Source organism: Acromyrmex echinatior, chromosome 1 (genome assembly GCF_024713525.1).
Source record: "Acromyrmex echinatior isolate Ae372 chromosome 1, ASM2471352v2, whole genome shotgun sequence".
Classification (NCBI taxonomy): Eukaryota; Metazoa; Arthropoda; class Insecta; order Hymenoptera; family Formicidae; genus Acromyrmex; species Acromyrmex echinatior.
The window spans coordinates 640,972-662,229 of record NC_141852.1 but is presented as its reverse complement, the minus strand read 5'-3'; the positions used below and the strand labels follow the sequence as shown (position 1 = coordinate 662,229).

The window sequence follows — 21,258 nt, the reverse complement described above, 5'->3', positions numbered from 1 at the left end:
GAGTGACAATAAAGTTTCAAAAATAATTTTGCTTTCACTAAAGTGACAACACTATAAGTTGTTACTTCCCGTAGTTTCCACAGCTGTGTAATCTGAATCTCCTATATGAAAAAAGTAAACTGTCAAGTGTACAGTTTCTAATTGTTCAAGTTTCTAGATGACCAAGCGTGAGTGCTTATGATGCTAGCAACTAACTGTATATTTATCTTTAATGATTTCAAATATACCAATATTACAGCAATATGCTGAATACAGGCAATACTGCATATATGTATGTATATATGTATGCCAGCAGTTTTATAGCAAAATAATAGTATCAAACAATTAGATAACAACAGTCATCTCACATTGTCAGCAATTTATATTGTGTGCTCCTAGATTATTATAGCAACATAATAGCAATAGCATGAATTTTGATGATGATTTTAAAATTATCACATCATGAAGGCCAACAAATACAGACTTAGCTGCAGCAATTCTAAAAATCCTGATCGACTTTTTATAAATATCTGTTGATGATTTGTTACTTTTCACGAGATGTCACAACTTTGCTCTAAATTGCGTTCTATTTTTCTCTTAATATGAGATTAAAACACATCTTTATACGAATCAACTTCACAATAACTGAAATAATTGAAATTCGTATGCAGGTAGAAGATTCAGACTACACAGCGATGAAAAAAAATCAACAGTCACTTTGAAACAAAATTAATTTTGAAACTTTATTGTTACATCTCGTATATCATCTTGGAAATAATAAATATTTTGTCTATGATTCTTAATGCTTCTTAATAATAGAACCGCAGCTGTGCAATTTTGGACCCATCTGATATTTCTTTCTTTTCCAATTAATTTAAATTTTTACATGGACCTTTAGATTTTTGTGATTTTTAATGAATAATGATTATAATTACAAGTAATTTTACTTTATGGTGACAACCTATCCTTGCAAAAATCCAGATTGTAATAAACTTCTGTATTAAACTTCTGAAAACAATTCATGCTTATTTGAATGATGTTATATGAATGCCTTTAAGGGGATCCTAAAGACGATTAGTTATATTGAAAGCGGTACTTACACACAGACAATTTATGTGTCATTGATGTAGTCATCACTACATCAGTATCTCATTCACGCATGCCACACATACACATAAATTTTCTTGTATTACAACAATTACGTTTTAATTAGACGTTCAAATTCAATTTTAAGAACTCCATGCAAACTACTAGTCTGTGGACTACTATTTCGTAAGTACAGATTCCACAGCTTTTATATGAAGTAAATGTTGTCATGATGCGACAACTCTGGAGCGCCACATTGGACTAAGAAACAGTGATGCGAATTCCAGCACGGTGAATAGCATGAAGAGGACATAAGCGGACATACATGCATGCGCAAATATACATAGATATGAACTCATCGTGTATGTACCTTCTTATACCCTCTTTATGTTATTAACCGTGCTGTAAGCGGGTTGGAATTCGCATTACAGCTAAGAAATGGTAAAAAAGATCTCAATTTCGAAATATTTTGTCGTTCTCAGCATAGACTCCATCTCACGGACACGTATTAATGCGTGTATATTTTAATCCTGAAAAAGGATTTTTGAATCAGAAAGAGAGGAAAAAAATGTACAAAAATTGTATGGTTTAGTCGGTAATACAGACGACTTCAGGATAGCTCTTGAGTACTCAGCTAAAAACTCCGCGTTGATAGTGACGACACAGAATTAACAGTTGGAATTAGGCACGTGATCAGCGTCACTAAGTGACGGCCTGGCGTAACCGGTAGCCACACATGCATGCACGAGCCCATGTCTGTATGCCCGCCTTCGGCGCGCTGAGAGCGAATGAGACAACAAGAAAATGTCTGTCTTTCTTGCTCTAGTCATATTGTTTCAAGCGACCGAAAATACTTTCTCTGCAATCTCGATCGCTTCATCACATCAATAAGAGGCGACGGGCATTCTAGATAACGTATAAATTTTAATAAATTGTAGCAATAATATACTTCTCCTATTAAGGACCTAAGCACAAAGATGACCATAACTGAGTTGTGAAATGTAAATCGTAACTGAGTTGTGGAACGTAAATCGTAGTTATAGATTGTGCGTTGACCCACAACTACGACTCGATTACGACCATCTTTGTACTGAAGCTCTAACCCTTCGTGTTCACATCTCATAAGAATTTTATATTGATTACAGGGGACAAAATTATCTCAACATTTTAATTGATTGCTGTATTTACAATTTTTGTTCTTTAAAATCACAAACTGAAGATACTTTAAACATTATAGAATATGGAAATACAGTGGCTTTTTAAAGTTTTTAATTATAACATATTTTTAAAAATCGCAAAGATTGACGTTGTTCCAAGGAACAACATGCGATTGAAGGTACAAAAACGATATCTTAAATTCGGATAAATGGCAATTTAAGTTCCCTTTTAAAAAAAACTTAGTAATATAAAGCTTCACACTTTTTGAGGCTCCCTAAATTTTAGGTGATCATGAAGAATTAATTCAGAATAGTATAAATTATGTCAAAACGTGACAGTTCATGAAAATATTAATAAACTCGAATTGCAAGAAATTGTGATCGAGCTCGTAGAGTGCAAGATCAGAACGTTGAAAGTCTCAAGTTCAAAGGTCCCATTTTTTTCTTTTTTAATATTTTTTTTTCTGAAATAAATAATCAAGTTAGTAGTAAACATATATTAGATCAAATATATTTTCATATAATTTTTTAAATAATTCGTGTATGAGAGTTTTAAAGCAACAGCTGTAAAAAAGAAATCTATTCATTAGACATAAAAAATTATTAAAAAATTGTAGAACATAAGGTTTTATTTGTACATTATTAAATACACATTATATTGACATTATCTTTATTATTTATATTAATAATCTTGTTTTCGAAATTTTGTTAATTGTCAGAATTTTAAATTCGGATGATAGTTAAGCCTATCGCCATAATTGTCATTTACTTTAAATGAAATCCATTTTCTTTTAAAAAAAAATCTGAAAAACGCGTTTTTGTAATGACATTGCGTTTATCAAATGCGCTTGATGTCGATCAATATTTTGTTTAAATGTTTTGATAATTATTTACATTAGGGGACATCGCGCCAATGATCTTGACACATGTCAAGGTCATGATTCTGAGTAACTTTGTTTTAACAACTAGGTAGCAGTCTCTTATAATTTCTGAAATATTTAAATTTAAAGGTCTAATTTGTGTAATAAATCTTTCTATACTTACTCCCAAAAAAACGGCAAAACACTAAAAATTTGGGAAAATTTTTCCTTTCAAATGATCATAACGTGGTAAATAATGAACATAAAGATATGTTTAAAAATGCAAAATGAAATTTGAAATGTCTACTTTAAGAATCTTTGAATGAGAATTGTACTAAGCCATTATTTTCAAAATGGCGAATGATAAAATGAGAATGATAAAATGAGAAAATACAAAAGTGATAATCAAAAGTCAAAGTTTGCGATGGTGCTTGGTATGAATTAGATGTCACAGCTTAATGGGGCAACACATATATGAAAGTATAGAATTGTATCTTTAAATTTTTTTTATCGAGCTTGATACGATAATTTTTCGCTGAGTTATTTCCGAATTTAAGATACTGTTGTCAGCTCAAATTGTGATTTTATTTCTTCTCAATATGAACAATGTGGAATTTGATTGATCGGAACGTCATTGTGTATATGTGTATACGTATGTGTACGCGCACGCGTCCTATCTGTTCAAGAATGTCACATTGGGAGTTGTGGTTTTAATATAATCGTCTTAGGTTTTCGAAGACAGTCCACGTCAAATCTATTCCGGGAGAGTTTACATGTTTAATCGTCTTTACTGATGAAAACGCATGAAATGCTACGAATTCGCACGACGCGGCTTCATCGCACATTAGCTTATATGTTTCCTTTTTAATTCGAAAACTACAGCGAATATCATCTCAAAATGGTATCAGACTTTTTTGTTCCCCTTGACCCATTCTACATCCCCAATGCGGCTCCTTATTTCTGAAACATCCTGTATATTACAACAGGATTGTAAATATCTTTGAGGCGGTAGTGTCGCTCTGACGACACTCCTCTCTCTATATGGAATTTATCAATGTCTTTATGGAACCTGATACTTGCTGTGGCATTCTCGTACATATATTTGATTACTGCAGTGTATAGTAGAGTCTCTCTAAATTTAGCCCATGAGGCGATAAGAATGGAATGCCAAAATTATAGAATACTCTCTCTATAGTACGAATCTACCGCGTACTTGCGCATGCTAACTTGTCAAAGTGCGCTACAATGTACATAATCTTAGAAGAATAAGTCATATGTATCACATATTTTGTATTACAAAAGAATTGTAAACATATAAAACATTATGTATATAAAATATAATGTATATAAAACATATGTATATAAAACAGTTATACAAATAGTTATACATAATCTGCCTATGGAATTACATTGCATACACTGTGAGAACCTAGTACAATTAGGTGCAGATGCGCGCGCAACACATCCAGCCTACCATGGCATGGAAGGGGCATAACATTAGTGTTTGTAAAAGTACGTATGAGGAATGCAAAGATTACAGAAGCCAAATTTAGAGAGTCTCTACTGTATCGGTCTATTCTAGAGTCAGTGGTGGTCTATTCTACAGTTTGCTAGTGCTGCCAGTATCTTAACATTAATTTATCGTGTCAAACGCTTTTTTGTAGTCCATAATATATATGCAATCCACTAAACACTTCAAACGCTTCAGATGCTATCATTACAAATATTTCCGATAGAGTGATCCATTAGCGTTACTAACATTGCCAATACTACACAAGTGGATCAATCGTGAAGCGTTGGAAGCGTTGTATTATTGAACGTAACCTACAAATAACTCGATCTTGTACATATTCCTAAAAAGACATTGAAGGAATAATTCATATTAATATGAAGACGCGAACGTGGCATTAATACATGCAATAAAGATTTTTCAAGAATCTTATAGTTATATTTATGAAAATAAGAATATAGATCTTGTAACGGTAATAGTAGAAGAAACAAATACAAATACAGCTTTGAAATAAAAAAAAACGAATTCTTAAAGTACGTATAAACGTCTCCAGTATTAACATTTATTAATTATATAGTCATTATTTTTATTTTCAATATAAAACGTTGAAACCAAACGAATAGATTATAGTATTACAAAGCACATAGATTATAGTATTCTCAATAGTTTCCCGCATTTTTGTGTATTTAAAATATCGCTTCAGGGTGCTGTCCCATGACAATTGGAATTTCGGAAAATGGAATCTTGAAAAAGTAATACTAATGGGGATCAAACCAATCAGAATTATTGGGATACATTACTGTTCATCTGCACATATACGTTAAATACACGATTATCGAAATTGAATTTCTATACATATAAAAAGAAATTCATTATTAATAAATAATTGTTCGATAATTCATTTTTATATTCATTTTTCCAGCATATAAATATAACTATTTACTTATATCGTTAGGGATAAAATTGCGTATTTGTCCAAAATTTTTGCGACTAGATTCTTCGAGATGGAGCGAATTTACTACTCTCGGAAAAATGCTGGAAAAAAGAAAAATGGAAAGATGCTAAAAAAATGATAGAGTAGAACATAAATTCACTATTTTAAAACAAATTCTAAAACACAAATTCACTACTTTATAAAACAAATTTATTGTTTTCAAAACAAAAATAATATAAAAAAATTATTTGTGTTTTTAAAGTAGTAAATTCGTTTTTTTAAATCAATGAATTTGTTTATAAAGTAGTGAATTTGTTTTTAAAGCAGAGAATTTGTTTTAAAATCGTGAATTTGTTTTAGAACAGAGAACTTGTTTTAAAGTAGCAAATTTTTTTTACCACAACACACACGCTTGCATCGTAATATTTCGTGGTTGCGACAGATTTCCTAATTTCAATCGTCGTTAACTTTAACGCTTTAATATCTCAGTTCGCGGGACAGCGACGCTTATTTCTGCCAGATTCTTTCATTTCATGCAAAAACGCGTCGAATAAATCTAATTTTATTGATTTTTTGAGGTGATTATGCTAAACTGTATAATTATCAAATTAATATGTATTTTGTTATTAAGCCTGCTGTATCATCCAGAGTAATAGCTACTCCTCGAGAAATTCCTTCACGTCAAGAAGTTATCAGACGAGAAAGAACAGATGAGCGTAGTCGACAAAGAAATAAACGAATGTTTGGTGCACTTTTAGGTACTTTACAAAAATTTAGACAAGAAGAAACTAAACTCAAAGCGAAGGTAGGATATATTTAAATTTAATCAGTAGCTTATCATGAAGTGTAATGCTTTTTAGGCTTTCACAGGTATTATCAAAGATATCAGAAGGTTTGCGAGTTATCACCGTATTTTCATCCATTGCTAATGCCAACATTTCATGAACCTGGCAAGGATGAAAACACGGCGATAACCCACAAATCTTCTAATGTTTTTGAAGTATAATGTTTCATTTGCAGGAAGATAAAAAAGCAGAAGTGGAAGCTAGAGTAGAAGAAGCTAGAAGACGAGAAAAAGAAGAATTGCGAAGAGAGAGACAACAATTATTTTTGTCACGAAAACGGCAATTGGCTGAAGTGCGAGCATTGGAAGCAAAGCTTGCACGTAGTCGACAATTTCAAGATTGGCGCAATGCACAGTTACCTCTTGCTTTATTTATTAAAACACACGCACAACCTTCTATTTATTATATACCAAAACGTAAACACCCACAAACAGACATGTTATTAGCGCAGTCCACGAAAGAACTTCATGGTTAGTAATCTCATAAATATTAGGTCTGTTCTTTATAGCTAAATTAGTTTATACATTGTAAAATGAAATAAATCTTTGAAGTTTGGTAAAAGTTAGAAAGTTTTAATGCAATACAATAACAAAGAACAATCTTATCATTGTATGTAAATTCATGTATGTGTATATTTATGCAAATTTTTTTTTTTATTTCAGAGGAAATTGAAAAAAGAGAAAAAGCATTGATTGAAGAATTAAATCTAATAGAGGTTCAGATAGGGTTAAGCAAACATTCACAAAACTTTGAAGCATCTTCATCTTTACATACTGTAGAAGCTCCACGTTTACTAGAAGAGGGTGAAGAAAATCGAGATCCTAATCCAGAACATAATATTGAGGCTGCAATCAATGATAGTAATGATAATGCTGATATTTCAATAGAGTCTGTAATAGATGAAAATTGTGATGATCATACAGAGAAAAAGGAAGAAGTACAATTGGATCAAGTTCAACATGATGTAAACAATGGCTAGTATGTATATTTGCTACAATAAAAAGTTGTACATATTATGTACAGCCAATGGTCTGACACAAAATGAGGATTTTCATAGTAAGAGAATTTTCATAGTCTTCAAGTATTGTTTTATGATTGTATAATTAAAGACATCCCAAAAGAAAACTTGTAATTTTATTAACATACAAATTTGTAATTTTTTTTAGTTTTATGACTTTAATTCATGATGGAAGGATAACATGATGTGTGCAATTGGACAGTGTCTCATTCTAAATTTCTGCTCTCTCTGTCTATGGACTGTTCATAAGGTTTAAGGGTTACCAACTATGAACTGCGAAACATGGGGTGATATTTATGGATTTTTGCATTTAAGACTGTCTTAAGTAAAATATCTTGTAAATGTCAATCTTAAAATGTCATAAGTCAACACGAGGACTGTATTAACATCTCAAGACATATTTAAGACAGTTTTAAAATAAAAATCGACTATGAATACGATCCCATATTTAGCGTTTTACAGTTGATAGCTTCGTCGTTATGAACAATCTATGGACAAAGGGCAGGATTTAGAAAGACATTGTCCAACTGTACTATGTTAGCCTTCCACCATGCTTTAATCTTTAACAATAAGAATCTTACTGGACCGTGCATTTGAAAATTCAACAATAAGGAATAGAAGTAATGACCCTAACGGTCAAAGTTATCTTTAAGACTTCTGACTACTCAGTCAAAAACTCTGCGTTGACGGTGGCGACACAGAATCAGACAGCGGTCTGGCGAAACCGATAGCCACACACTTAAACACGAGCCCATGTCCGTGTGCTTGCCTGTGGCGCGCCGAGAGTGAATGAGACAGCGAGCTCCTTCTCATACTAATCATTTCTTTCAAGCGACCGAAAATGTTTTCTCGGCAATCTCGGTCGTTCGACCCTAGGGGCCGGGGGCACTCTAAATAACATATAAATTTTAATAAATTAGTAATACTCCTCCCCTTAATCCAGAATAGTATAAATCATGTTAAAAAACGCAACAGTTTATTTAATTGTTTACGATTTTTTATGCATTATATAGTATTATATAATATATCCCTCCTTCATAAACTCGAGTAGCAAGAATAGTTCAGTAGAAGTAAAATTTTATCGGAAAAAAATTATAAACCAGCATTTCTTTTTACGAAAGGCTATCAGAAAAGAAACGTGTATGTTTGAGACTCGAGACTTGAAGAAAATATGCGAACAAAAATCGAATAATTGCAAAAAGCACGTTTTTCAGTTATAACGAAAGATATTGATTGTATAGAAAAAAATTCGATATACAAAATTTTTGTAAGTATTTGAAATACCTACAAAATGAGACGTGGAACGTTAAAATCGATCTATTAGTGCAATAAAAAAAAATAAAAAACACTGAAAAAGGCCTTTTTTCACTCGCTCTCTATTTAATGAGATTTAAACGCAAAGCTTTGAAATTCTCGTAAAATGTAGCCCTCGTAATGAACAAATCTAGCCCTGAACTAGCCCTGAAATGTTCCTGAATTAATTTTTGCAAAAAATCATTTGTTCACTAAAAACTTGTCTGCGGAAAACTTAATTTCTTCACCTTTGAGCAGTCGCACAGCAATTTACAGAGATTTTGCTTCTTCAAGAGTTGTACTATCACGTATGCTTAAATAAAACGCATAAAATGATTTTTTTGCAGTTAAACCATTATAAAACGATTTTAAAAAGTGGGTATCTATTTCCATATAAAAAAAAATGAAAATAATTTCGTTAATATGCATCATATCAAATAGCCATGTGAAGCATTCGAAATCTGACATTTTTCTATGAATTTAAAAAAAAGATTACCCTCCGATTATTAGGAGCCGAGATAACAATTTTTTTTTTTTTTTTTTTTTTTTCAAAAAATCACTGTGGCTCTAGTTTTTAAAATTAAGAGTTCCGTCTGGCACCAATTTATCAAGGAAGAATTAAATTGCTGTTAAAAAAATCTCGAATCGTAACCATGAAATTTTAGTTTAGAAAATTTTTTCTTGAATTTTTATTTTTTCGATTTATTACTAAAAAAATTCCGTACATTTAATTGTCCAATTGGACACTTTTTACAGCATACTAAATAAAGAAACATAGCTAATATGACTTAAATTTGTTAATCAGACATGCATTCCATATTCAAACGTGATTTTTTTATAATATTGATAAATTAACTTATAATTAAAAAACTGGAAAGGACACGGGTAATAGGAGTCAAGCGCAGAAGACGTCGCAACATGTCCATTAAGTGTGAAACTTCTCCACTCACTAAAACATACTTACATTTTTCATGCTCACTTTTGAGCCCTCCTCAAAGACAGCACAAATAAACTAACATAAATAAATTGTAAATAAAAATTATTCTGTCATGGTGAGCTCCCCTATCTCGAGAATTTAAATGCCAGAATTAATCTCAAAAAGAGTGAAAGAAAAAGAAAAAAAATGAACGAAAATAAGAAAATGATCGGAATAGAGAATACGAAAAACTAATTTATCAAAAAACTTTAAGATTATAATTAATTTTTTGGATGTTATAGTGATTAGGGATAATGAGTTGATAGAGTTCAATTGGTGCTATAAGCCGACTTTTTCGGGTAAATATTTGAATTTTTGGTCACAGCATCCGGTTTCTCAAAAAATAGGTACAATCGCGGGATTAGTTGACAGGGTAATTTTGCTTTCGAATCCTAAATTTCACCTTGATAATTTGTGTTTCATTATTAAAGTATTGTTAGAGAATGATTATTCATTGAACTTTATATTTGAGAATATTAACAATCGTTTGAAGAAAATTATTAAGGTTAATAATAGGAAAAGTGTTGTTAATGATAATAAGCAGGTTGAAGCAGTGCAGCCTTCATGATTCACTGTTCGTGGTATTACTAAGAAGTTAAGCAGATTGAATAGCGAGTGTATGAGGATATCGTTCTATTAATAAAGTATTAATAAATTGCGAGAATTTATTAGAGTGTATAAGGACCCTTTATAAGTGTGACAAGAAGTCGAATGTTGTTAATAAAATCTCTGTAAGAGTTGTGATATTGTAATCGATGCAAGTCATGTGGGACAGAAGTGTAGACAGCTCAGGTCAAGAATCACATCCGATGGAACATCTCTACTCGTAACGGAGCATCGATTACAAGAGGGCCATGATTTCGATTGGGACAACGTTACAATACTGGATGAGGAGCCTCACTACAGAAAGAGATTGATTTTGGAAATGATATTCATCATGAGACAGACGCACGAACTTAATTTGCAGACAGATATGGAGGGGGTTTTCAAGGCTTACCTTCCGATCATAGACAAGCTATAAAGACTAAGAGTTGTTGTTACGTCTAGTCAGTCAATGTCGTTCGTTACGCAGTAATGAGTCTTTCTGGCGTAATTTTTTATTACTTTCCAACTTTCATTTTCATGGAATTGATTAGCATTTTAATGTTATATTTTTCCATTTGTAACCTTGAATAATACTAGCTAAAAGTGACTCACTGTCTGATATACAGACTGGCTAAAATATAAAAAATCAGTTTTTGAATAGTTCATAGTGATGTTTGCGATATACTTTGTATTTCCGCTTAAATCGCTGCAAGGAAAACTGTTAAGTGCAGTACCAACCAAGAAATGACCGGGAGAAAGATATGCGATATCGTTGGGATCCGCACTTAGCGGTATGACGAGAATTTAGGATCGCTTCGATCTCGCAGAGTACGGTTTGGAGCTCCTCAAAAGTCAAGTGAGCCTTGCCAATGATGGTCATGTGATGCTTCGCAGACTTAACCGCGTCTCCCACAGTTCGCCGACGTGAGGGGCGTTCGGCAGAATGAAGTTCCATGCAATCTCTTAATCGCTTAGAAAAGGTTGAATGTTAGATTGTGTCGTGAAAGAACTAGTATAGCTCCTTCAAACGTCCTTAAGCTCCGATGAAGGCGGTGCCGTTGTCGGACGGTTTACTCCTACGTGAGAATAAATCGCTTGAAAGCGCCAATGAAGGTGAGGTCGCTAACCAGCTCTAGGTGCACCGCCTTCGTCGGAGCTCAAGGACGTTTGAAGGAACTATACTAGTTAGCGAAGCAGACAAAGACGGCTACGTAAACCTTATCGTTCCGCGCGTTTTACCCTCACGCAGTATCATCGGGCCAGCGTAATCGACGCCACAGTGAGAGAATGATCTAGATACTATGACTCTACTCGCGGGTAAAGCATGATGGCCATGATGGCCTCAGACACGCGGATTGGCCTTGAAACACTTTACGCACTTCTGAATGAGGTGTCGTATAGAGCACAACGACAACGATCAGAATCGTTGCCTAATGGCGGTGCATCGTGATTTGCAAACTCGCATGCAAATTTCAAACATGCTCGTATCATATAATGAGCTGAGTCAAATGATTGTGAGGCAATAATATAGGATGGCAAGCATCAAATTGCAATGTTGAGTTGATTAATCTGCCACCGACGCGCTACAAACCTGTCTCGTCCATAAATGAGGATAACGATAGCAATCTGCTGGATCGTCTCACTTCTTAATGCTGTGTATTCGCTGGAAAAGACCTAACGCTGAACGATCTTGCACATGACATTCAGCGCGTGAGACATCTCGTTTGGAGTTACAAAGATGTGTGGTGGATCCGGAATCCCTCGGAGAGCCTCAAACAATAGGAATGATACGGCAAATTTTATTTAAACTCGAGTGATTGGCCAACAGTTCACTAAACACGCAGCGATCGCACGCGACCGCGACTGACAATACCTTTCGTCGTTCAGGGAGATCATCATCCATCTGAATGATGGTGCTGATTATCTATTGCTCGTTGTCCTCCTGCAAAAAGAGAGGTCCATGCCACCACATAGAGTGGTTTGTCAAATCAATTGGATTCAATCCACGCGATAGGACGTTGGGATTGTCAGATCCGATGTGATGGCAGTCCTTAATTTCCATAGACCATTGGACCTCACTGATCCAATTAGCAACAAATATCGTCCATTTTCGAGACGGTGATGCTATCCAGTTTAGAACAATGATTGAGTCTGACCAAAGAAACGTGGGGATACCTGTTAAATCTATGAAATCTCTTTCCTTGAGAATCAAGCGTGTCAGTAGTACAACTGAACAACTCAAGTCGCGGCAGAGAAAGAGCCTTAAGAGGAGCGATGGATTTTGAGACGAGCAATTTAGAGCGATATTTGTTGGGCCCAAGTTTCGTGCGAACGAATATGCAAGCTCCGTATGCGCACTGGCTAGCGTCGGAAAATCCGTGGACCTGCACTAGTTGTGGATCTGAACTGAATTTGACGCATCGGAAAACGTGCAATTGATCTAGCGATTCCAATTGAGATTTAAACGTCAATCCATTGGTCACTGATGTCAAGAGGAATCGATTCGTATCACTGAATGCCTGATTGTCACAGTTCCTAATAATGAGCTTTGCGTTTTTGTTACAACTGGACCTAAAAGACCCAGCGGGTCGAACAGCCCAGCGACCTCTGACAGAATGCGTCATTTTAAAATATCGTCAATAAGATCTAAGAAATATCAATAAAGGTCACTTAGATGGAAAATGGAACACGTCCGTGGATTAGTTCCATCCCAAAATATAGGGCTCCAGATCGTTGTTAATGACTACAGAACCGTCTTGACGGCTTACCAGATCCTCGAGCAATTTGGAGGCGTTCGATGCCCATTTACTAAAAAACTCAAAGCCATCCCTTTTAAGAAGTTGAATCGTCTCATCCCGAATTGATTTTGTCTCATGAATGATATCAGCCTCAGCGAGCATGTTGTTGACAAAAATCGCGTGCATAGCGACGCGCCAATGGGGTATTCAGATGACAATCTATTCACCAAATAAGCGAGACATCTCGTGACCAAAAACGAAGTGGAAGACGTGCCATAGGTAATAGTCGTTAACTCGTAGGTACCAACTTCGTGGGATGAATCGTCTCGCCATAAAATCCTCCGTAGAACCGTGCTTGGGAAGGGTGCACTTGCACTTGCCGGTATATTTTTACTATGTCGCCCGTGATGACATATTGAAAGGTGCGGAAACGTATTAATATGCATGTTAGATCTTGCTGGATGACTAGCCCTATCATCAGGATGTCGATCAAAGATACGCCAGTGCTGCTTTTGCAGGAGGCATTTTGAATACAACGCGGAGCTTCGAAGAATGACCAGAGACTTTGAACACAGTAGTAAGTAAAATAATGCCATCTCTTCCTTATACTATGGGTATTCGTCGCAGGTGACTTAATGACAAATACTCATTGATGAACTGTACATATAAAGGTTGAAGTCTAAGCTCACGCTTGAAACGTTTCTCCAAATCCTTTAGCCTTTTCAGCGCGATCTCGCGAGAATCTCCCAACTTACCGATCAGATGATCATTGACAGGTAGCTTGACCACGTACCTGCCCTAGGAATTTTGAGTTACATTAGCTAGAAAGTGTTGTTCACAGAGATCTTCTTTTCGATATAGCCGGACGAACGTTGTCCTACGTCGTCGAGTTACTAGAACTTATTCAATTGTTTGTTCAACAAATTGGACGTTAGTTACAGAGGCGTCAAGAGATTGTACCTTGGGTATCTGCTGCAATGGTTCGCTGCCCTGCAGGATCCACCCCAACTGCGCTTTCTGCAACGTTGGGCAATTATGTGAAGAGCTGATTCGCCCTGTGCACAGTAACTCTCAAAACAGCTCTGCACCGATCAACAGATTAGCCTCCGAAAAAATGTGAAATTGTGGATGGCAATTAGAATTACACCACATAGAACGCAGATTTCTAACTAAAACGAAAGCATTTCAACAATTATACATATCACTCAGTATTTAAGTGAGACTGACGAAATTGGTGTGTTTGCAGGTATGTGCGTGCGTGCGTGCGTGCGTGCGTGCGTGCGTGCGTGCGTGCGTGCGTGCGTGCGTGCGTGCGCGCGCGCGCGCGGGCGGGCGGGCGAGCGCGTTTGTGTGTGGATCGGAGAAGAGGAAGGTAGGGCTATTGAGAATTGGAGATGAGGAAGATGGTGCAAGAGCACATTAGGTGCTTGAAAGAACGTAAGGAGTGAGATTTTCTGCTCATCAAACGAGAATAAATTAAAATGGATTAAAACTTTTTTCTATCCGAATGCGTATTTTAAATAGTGAATACTTTTTTTTGGATTTAATTAGATTCAATTAGATTCAATTGGATGCAATTAGATTGAAAAACTGCATTTCTTATTCAAAATTTTGAATTGAACAGTATTTACAATGCACAGAAAAAGCTGATATTATTTTTAGATTGAAAGGCATAGAGATATACTCCATGCAATTCCTATAAATGAATAAAAATTCAGGATTGAAAAATATTCATTTTAACATTCGTGAATCAATATTTCTGGAAATCTGAATCTATTTCAATACATTTCAATCCACTCTCGGTTGCTGGGTGTAGTATATATGGTTACTAATCTATCCCCTTCATTGAAGGGGGAGGAATAGATTCTGAAAAACCGGTTCCAGTCGATCATATGGGATCTGATTGATATGAGGGAAAAAATGGGAGCCGATCTAAAGAAGGAGAGGGAGGGAATCGCTCTTCAATTAAGGGAAGGGAATAATTAAGGATCTCCCGAATGGCAGAGTCAAGGACAGAGGGAGTGATTAGGTCCATCGGTTGTTTCTTTGAAGATTGGCGAATGTGAAATTTCTAAGAAACCGTCGTCGGTCGGTTGTGGCGGCACACTTCGGCTAAAAAAACATGGGGACAAATCTCCTAAAGGAGTGGACAGCTCCGCCTACTCCTTTAGGAGATTTGTCCCCATGTTTTTTTTGTATTACACATACTATAAAAACGGAATTGAAGGGATTAAATATAGGTGTACGTTAAGTATGAATTATATATATATTAGGTGTAGTAAAAATAATGGATTTCTTTTTACTACACCTACTATATATATATATATATATATATATATATATATATATATAGTAGGTGTAGTAAAAATAATGGATTTCTTTTTACTACATATATATATATATATACAGGGTGATCCAAAATGAATATATTATCCTTGAACGTGCTCCGATTCGCGGCAGGGGTCGCGGAGGGGGCATCGACCTCCAGCAAAGATCGTATAAATACGAAATGATCGATACGTCGATCAATAATCCCTCAACCGCTTGAAGCGAAAGATTCTCAAAGGCAAGAAATTCATAAAAGCGAGAGATTTCCAGAAGTGAGAAAGATCTTCCATGTGTCATTCTCTACCAGGACGATAATATAGCCTACATAAATGAAGAATATTACGATATGCTGATGGTACTGGGTGAGTGCCACGGACAGCATTATCCTGCTACAAGGCGGTACGCGGAATTGTATCCGAACCGTCAAAAACATCCATCGGCCACTGTCATACTCCGAGCGGCAAAGATTATACGAAACCGGCAGTGTCCTACCAAATAATCACGACGTTGGTAGAAATCGTGTCGCAAGAAATTTACGAAATACAGAAGAAATTATTCGCTGTTGAGCGAAACTCTGAAACGAGTATTCGGGTTATTGCTCGGGAATACGAATCATCGTATTCGACCGTTCAGAGGATATTACAAGCAGAAAAATGCTTTTCATTATACACGTGTGCAACAGTTACGACCAGAAGATTATCCTCTAAGGAAAACGTTCTGCGAAAACTTTTTAAGAAAAGTAGATCGAGATCCAAGATTTCCATCTCGAATAATATTCAGCGATGAATCGCTATTTACGCAAGAAGAGATATTTAATTCGCATAACATGCATTTATGGAGCGATGAAAATCCCAAACTTACGCGAAATAGAAACTTCCAAATTCCCATCCAGAGATTCCAAATCAGAGACAATTGTCTCTTGCAGTTTTTCTGTAAAGTAAACTTCTGTAAACAACATTTTAATGAATGTAATTGTCAAGTTTTAAACTTAAATATTCATTATTAACTAAGTAAATTAAGTCGTGTAAAATGTAACTGGAGTGTCACCTTTTCTTTTATTAAATAGTATTAAAAACACATTTTTAAAAAATAACGTTTTAAACGTTTGTTTTAAATTGTTTAAAAAAAAAACATGTTTAATTTAATCTAATGTTTAAAACATGTTTTTAAATCTGATTTTTTAAAATCTGGAGTAGCTTGACAAGATATAAACAAATAGCTTAACCAAATGTTTCGCAAAGTAATTGTAATCATGAAATTTTTAGTTTTTTGTTTCTTGAATTTTTATTTTTTCGGTTTATTACTAAAAAATTACGTTTAAGTATAGAGTGTATGTCTGATTAACAAATTTAAGTCACATTAACTATGTTTCTTTAACATGCCGTAAAAAGTATTTAATTGGACAATTAAATGTACGGAATTATCAGTACAAAATACTTTAATTACTTTTATGTATTTAATTGCAAATGCAAATATGACATATGTAAACAAATAATAAATAATTTGCCAAATGTTAGTGTAACTCTTGAATATAGTTGCAAAATATTTTTCATGTAACACTAATTTACTTTTATATTTGTAAAAGTCAGTGCTATATCTTTAACAGTTATGTTAACATTTAGCAAATTGCTTATTAATTATTTGTTTACATATGTCATATTTGCATTTACAATTAAATTCACAAAAACAATTTTGTACTAATAATTCCGTACATTTAAAAAAACAGAAAGACAAAGGGTTACGAGCCTAAAACAATTATCATAAAATAAAAGAATTTTTTGAACAGTTAATAAATAAAACACGTCATCAAGTTAAAATATAAACTTTAATTTGACCGGTAACAAGTAAAACAAAACAAACGTTTCGATCTCTGTTGGATCATTTTCAATGTGAACAAAAATAACAATGGAAATATTACATAGATAAAATATATAAAAATTAAAATTCGCTCTCGATCGCAGTATCAAATATAAATCTCGCTCCAATATAAAATGAAAAGGAAGTTGTAATTGATATTCCTTTGACTTGTGTATGTAGATTAAGGACGAATATATTTCTGTTAGAAAGTACAAAAATGTAATGTAAAATTGCCACAGGAATAAGAAATTAAAAATAATAAAAAAAATACAGACGAGCCGCAAGTAATAAAAAGAAAGGTACAAAACGAGTCACAAATAATAAAATTAAAAATAAAAAGGCAAAAAATAATATTATGAGAAATATACATTAATACGGATAGAAAATGTGTGATGTACCGTCACATTTAATTATCCAATTGGACACTTTTTACAGGATATTAAATAAAGAAACATAGCTAATGTGATAGCTTAAATTTAATCAAATATGCGTTCCATACTCAGACGTGATTTTTTAATAATAAACCGAAAAAATAAAAATTCAAGAAAGAAAAAATTTTCTAAACTAAAAATTTCATGGTTACAATACGAGATTTTTTAACAGCAAATTCAATTCTTCCTTCACAAATTGGTGCCAGACGAAACTCTTAATTTTAAAAACTAGAGCCACAGTGATTTTTTGAAAAAAAAATTGTTATCTCGGCTTCTAATAATCAGAGGATATCTTTTCTTTTTAAATCTTTTCTTTTTAAATTCGTAGAAAAATGTCAGATTTCGAATACTTCACACGGCTATTTGATATGATGTATATTAACAAAATTATTTTCATTTTTTTATATGGAAATAGATATCCACTTTTTAAAATCATTTTCTAATAGTTTAACTGCAAAAAAATCGTTTTATTAATCGTACGTAATAGTGCAACTCTTGAAGAAGCAAAATCCCTTTAAATTGCTGTGCGATTGCTCAAAGATGAAGAAATTAAGTTTTCCGCAGACAGATTTTTAATAAACAAATGGCTTTTTGCAATAATTAATGAACATTTTCAGGCTTGTTCAGGGCTAGATTTGTTCGCCATTACGAAGACTACATTTTACGAGAATTTCAAAGTTTTGCGTTTAAATCTTAATGAACACAGAGCGAGTGAAAAAAAAGCTTTTTTCGATGTTTTTTTATTTTTTTTCTACTGAACTAATAGATCGATTTTAATATTCCATGTCTTATTTTGTAAGTATTTCGAATACCTACATTTTTTATACCGAACTTTTTTTCTATACAATCAATATCTTTTATAAGCGAAAAACGTGTTTTTTGCAATTTATTCGATTTTTTTTTCGCATACTTTCTTCACAAGTCTTGAGTTTCGAACATAGCAGTTCTTTTCTGATGGTCTTTCGATATTTTCTTTTTTGAAAAGAAATGCTGATTTATACAATAATTTTTTTCCGGTAAAATTCTACTTCTATTGAACTATTCTTGCTACTCAAGTTTATGAAGGAGAGATATACTATATATATTATAACATGCATGAAAAATCGTAAACAATTAAATATCTCGTAAACTGTTGCGTTTTAACATGATTTATACTATACTGAATTAAATGGAGGAGTATTACTACAATTTATTAAAACTTATATGTTATTTAGGTTTTGCCCCCCGCCCCTTATTGATAGGGCCGCCGAGCGGCCGAGAAAGCATTTTCGGTCGCTTGAAACAAGCTACTAGTGGGAGAAGAAGCTCGCTGTCTCATTCACTCTCGGCGCGCCGCAGGCTAGCACATATGGGCTCGTTTGTGTGTTACAATGCCACACCACGATAAATGGCCGAACTTATAGGCGTGGAAAAGTGACATTTTAAAATGAAATTTATGTTTGTTGCATGCTATTTCATTATTATTTGCCTAATTGTGAAAATGTGACTTGTTTCGTACTTATTAAAGTAATTATCGATGAAAACTAAAGTTATCTTGGAATTTTATATCTAAAAGCGTATATTTTACTCGTTTCAACAATTTCGGACCGTGTGTTTCCCCATGTGTTTGTGATCCGAATATAGGCTCACTTTACGTGCCTTTTACGACTATTTATAAACTATCAAGAGAGAAAAGGACAATTTTTATCAATTTTTACAAGTGTTTTAAAGTGATCTTGTCATTTCGTTTTATCCAAATTGTCTTTATTTAAAAATGGCACGCAACATAAGTTAACATGTCATCCCTCGCTTCTAACGTTACCGTTCTAACATGACCGCCGCGACTAGTCAGGAGCCTTAAGAAAGATATTGTATGGGAAGAAGAAAATAATATTGTTGATACTCAAAAAACATAAATCGGTTATTGTCGGAAACGAAAAAATTGAAATAAATGAATATATTCTGTTGGAGCCTAGAGATCCCACAATTCCTCTACAAATTTGAGTTAAAGTTGTGTTTATGTGCAAGATGAAAAATGGAGAAAAACGATTTCATGCAAATCGTCATCGTAGAAGTACCGATACCACACTTGATGAAACCGGTCCTATAGAATTATTTCTGAGCGACTAATGTTGCAAAGCATCATTATATCGTTAGATCAAAGGCAACCATTATTCATAAAAAGATGCTTGAGAATTGAACTAGGTCTGAACTAGATAAGAATATTAGATTAAATTATTTATCATTTTAAAAGAATACTGGAATGATGGCAATCACGAATTACAACTAAAATTTTCTAATTTTATTGCAAAATATTTTTATTAAATATATTTATTTATAGAATCAAAATACGCATAAATAGAAAATCCGTGTCTGATTTCACAAGAAAATCAAAGAAAAATTAAAAAATTCATTTTTTACTTATATAATTCTAAAATTAGATACAGAAGTATTATGGTTTATATCAGGAACATAAGTCAAAATTAATTAATTGTTACGTCCTACAGACGCCATGATTCTTTTTTTCGGTTCCACGTCGCGACTATGGTTGGCGTCTGCGAGGTGGAGCCTTCTGATAACGGTCTGACAGAACTGAAAAGAGGGACCGGACAAGCTCCGCGAAAACTCGTAAACGCCAATTAACCCGAAAGGAATAACACTCTTAATGCAGGCTCGAAAAGAGACAAGATTGCAAAAGACATTATAAATGCACCGAAGTCACGTAATAGTAAAAATCCAAACTTTGTCGTTCCAGACTGACCAACAATTTCATCTTAGGAAAACAGGCATCATGTCGCGCTTAAAAAATCATAAAACGCATGGAATAACTCACGGAATTCTCACGGTAGCGTTGTCTAAGATCAGACTCGCGACTGACAATGGTTGCACGCAAAACTAGTTGTGCACGATAATGCACCATCCATCTGTTTACTTAGCCATATTTTCCGCGAGGATAACAGAATTCGTCATCCGTCTGGAGCAATCTTGCCTCTTTAAAGAAAAACGTAATCACTTCTTTTCTTCTCGAATCTCCTCTAACGATGCACTTTAGATTAATAACGATAGGACGCTATAAAAATCGTAAATCTCGCGTGACATTGCAACTAACTATTGCATCCTAGGCAAAGGATATAACGCCTTTATTTCAAGATATAAATAGAGGTCCCGCGGAAGCGCAGAGCGTCAGTACAAAGTCAAACTCACCCGGTTCACGTTGGTACAGTTCATGTCAGAAAAGTTCGCGAGTTTATTAAACCATTGTCAGGATCAACTGCGGTCAGTGCGGAAATCAACCTACGAGAACCCGCGATAATCACGCCAGTTCGCGATATTTACGCAAGTGCGAAGAGAAAAGAGTAAATTGTGGGCAGCAATTGTCGTTGCGATCACCCAGGCATATGACACTGCGACTGTCCTTCTGGCGCTCTCCGTAGACAGCGGACCTCCTCGTTCATATATCAACCGATAGTTACCCGAGATCTTGTGGACCTACCAGGTAACCAGTAAGTCGCTCCTGCCATTCCTTCCTGTTCATCCACACGTCTCCTCGCAAACAACATATATACACACTTATACGTATTTCTAACGAAATATATTTTACTCTTCGGTTATAGTGCACTAGTACGTCAATTAGAAAACGGGGACAAATTCCTTACGTCCCGAAGGAATTGGCGGAACCGTC

The 21,258-nt window shown here is 34.4% G+C and overlaps 1 protein-coding gene across 7 annotated transcripts in view; it reads left to right on the top strand.

Annotated features, from left to right (window-relative positions):
* Pnn (desmosome associated protein-like protein pinnin) overlaps window positions 1-21,258 on the top strand; it is a 34,709-nt gene that overhangs the window by 6,062 nt on the left and 7,389 nt on the right. For 6 of the 7 annotated variants that reach the window (XR_015546737.1, XM_087411431.1, XM_087411453.1 and 3 more), the window contains 3 exons: window positions 6,158-6,331; window positions 6,547-6,841; window positions 7,034-7,349. Coding sequence is in view for 6 of the 7 variants with exons in the window: in XM_087411431.1 (XP_087267557.1) it covers window positions 6,158-6,331; window positions 6,547-6,841; window positions 7,034-7,349 (785 nt within the window). In the remaining variant the exon portion in view is untranslated. Of the gene's footprint in view, window positions 1-6,157; window positions 6,332-6,546; window positions 6,842-7,033; window positions 7,497-21,258 lie in introns of those variants that run through there. The other variant, XM_011061687.2, reaches the window with a different exon arrangement.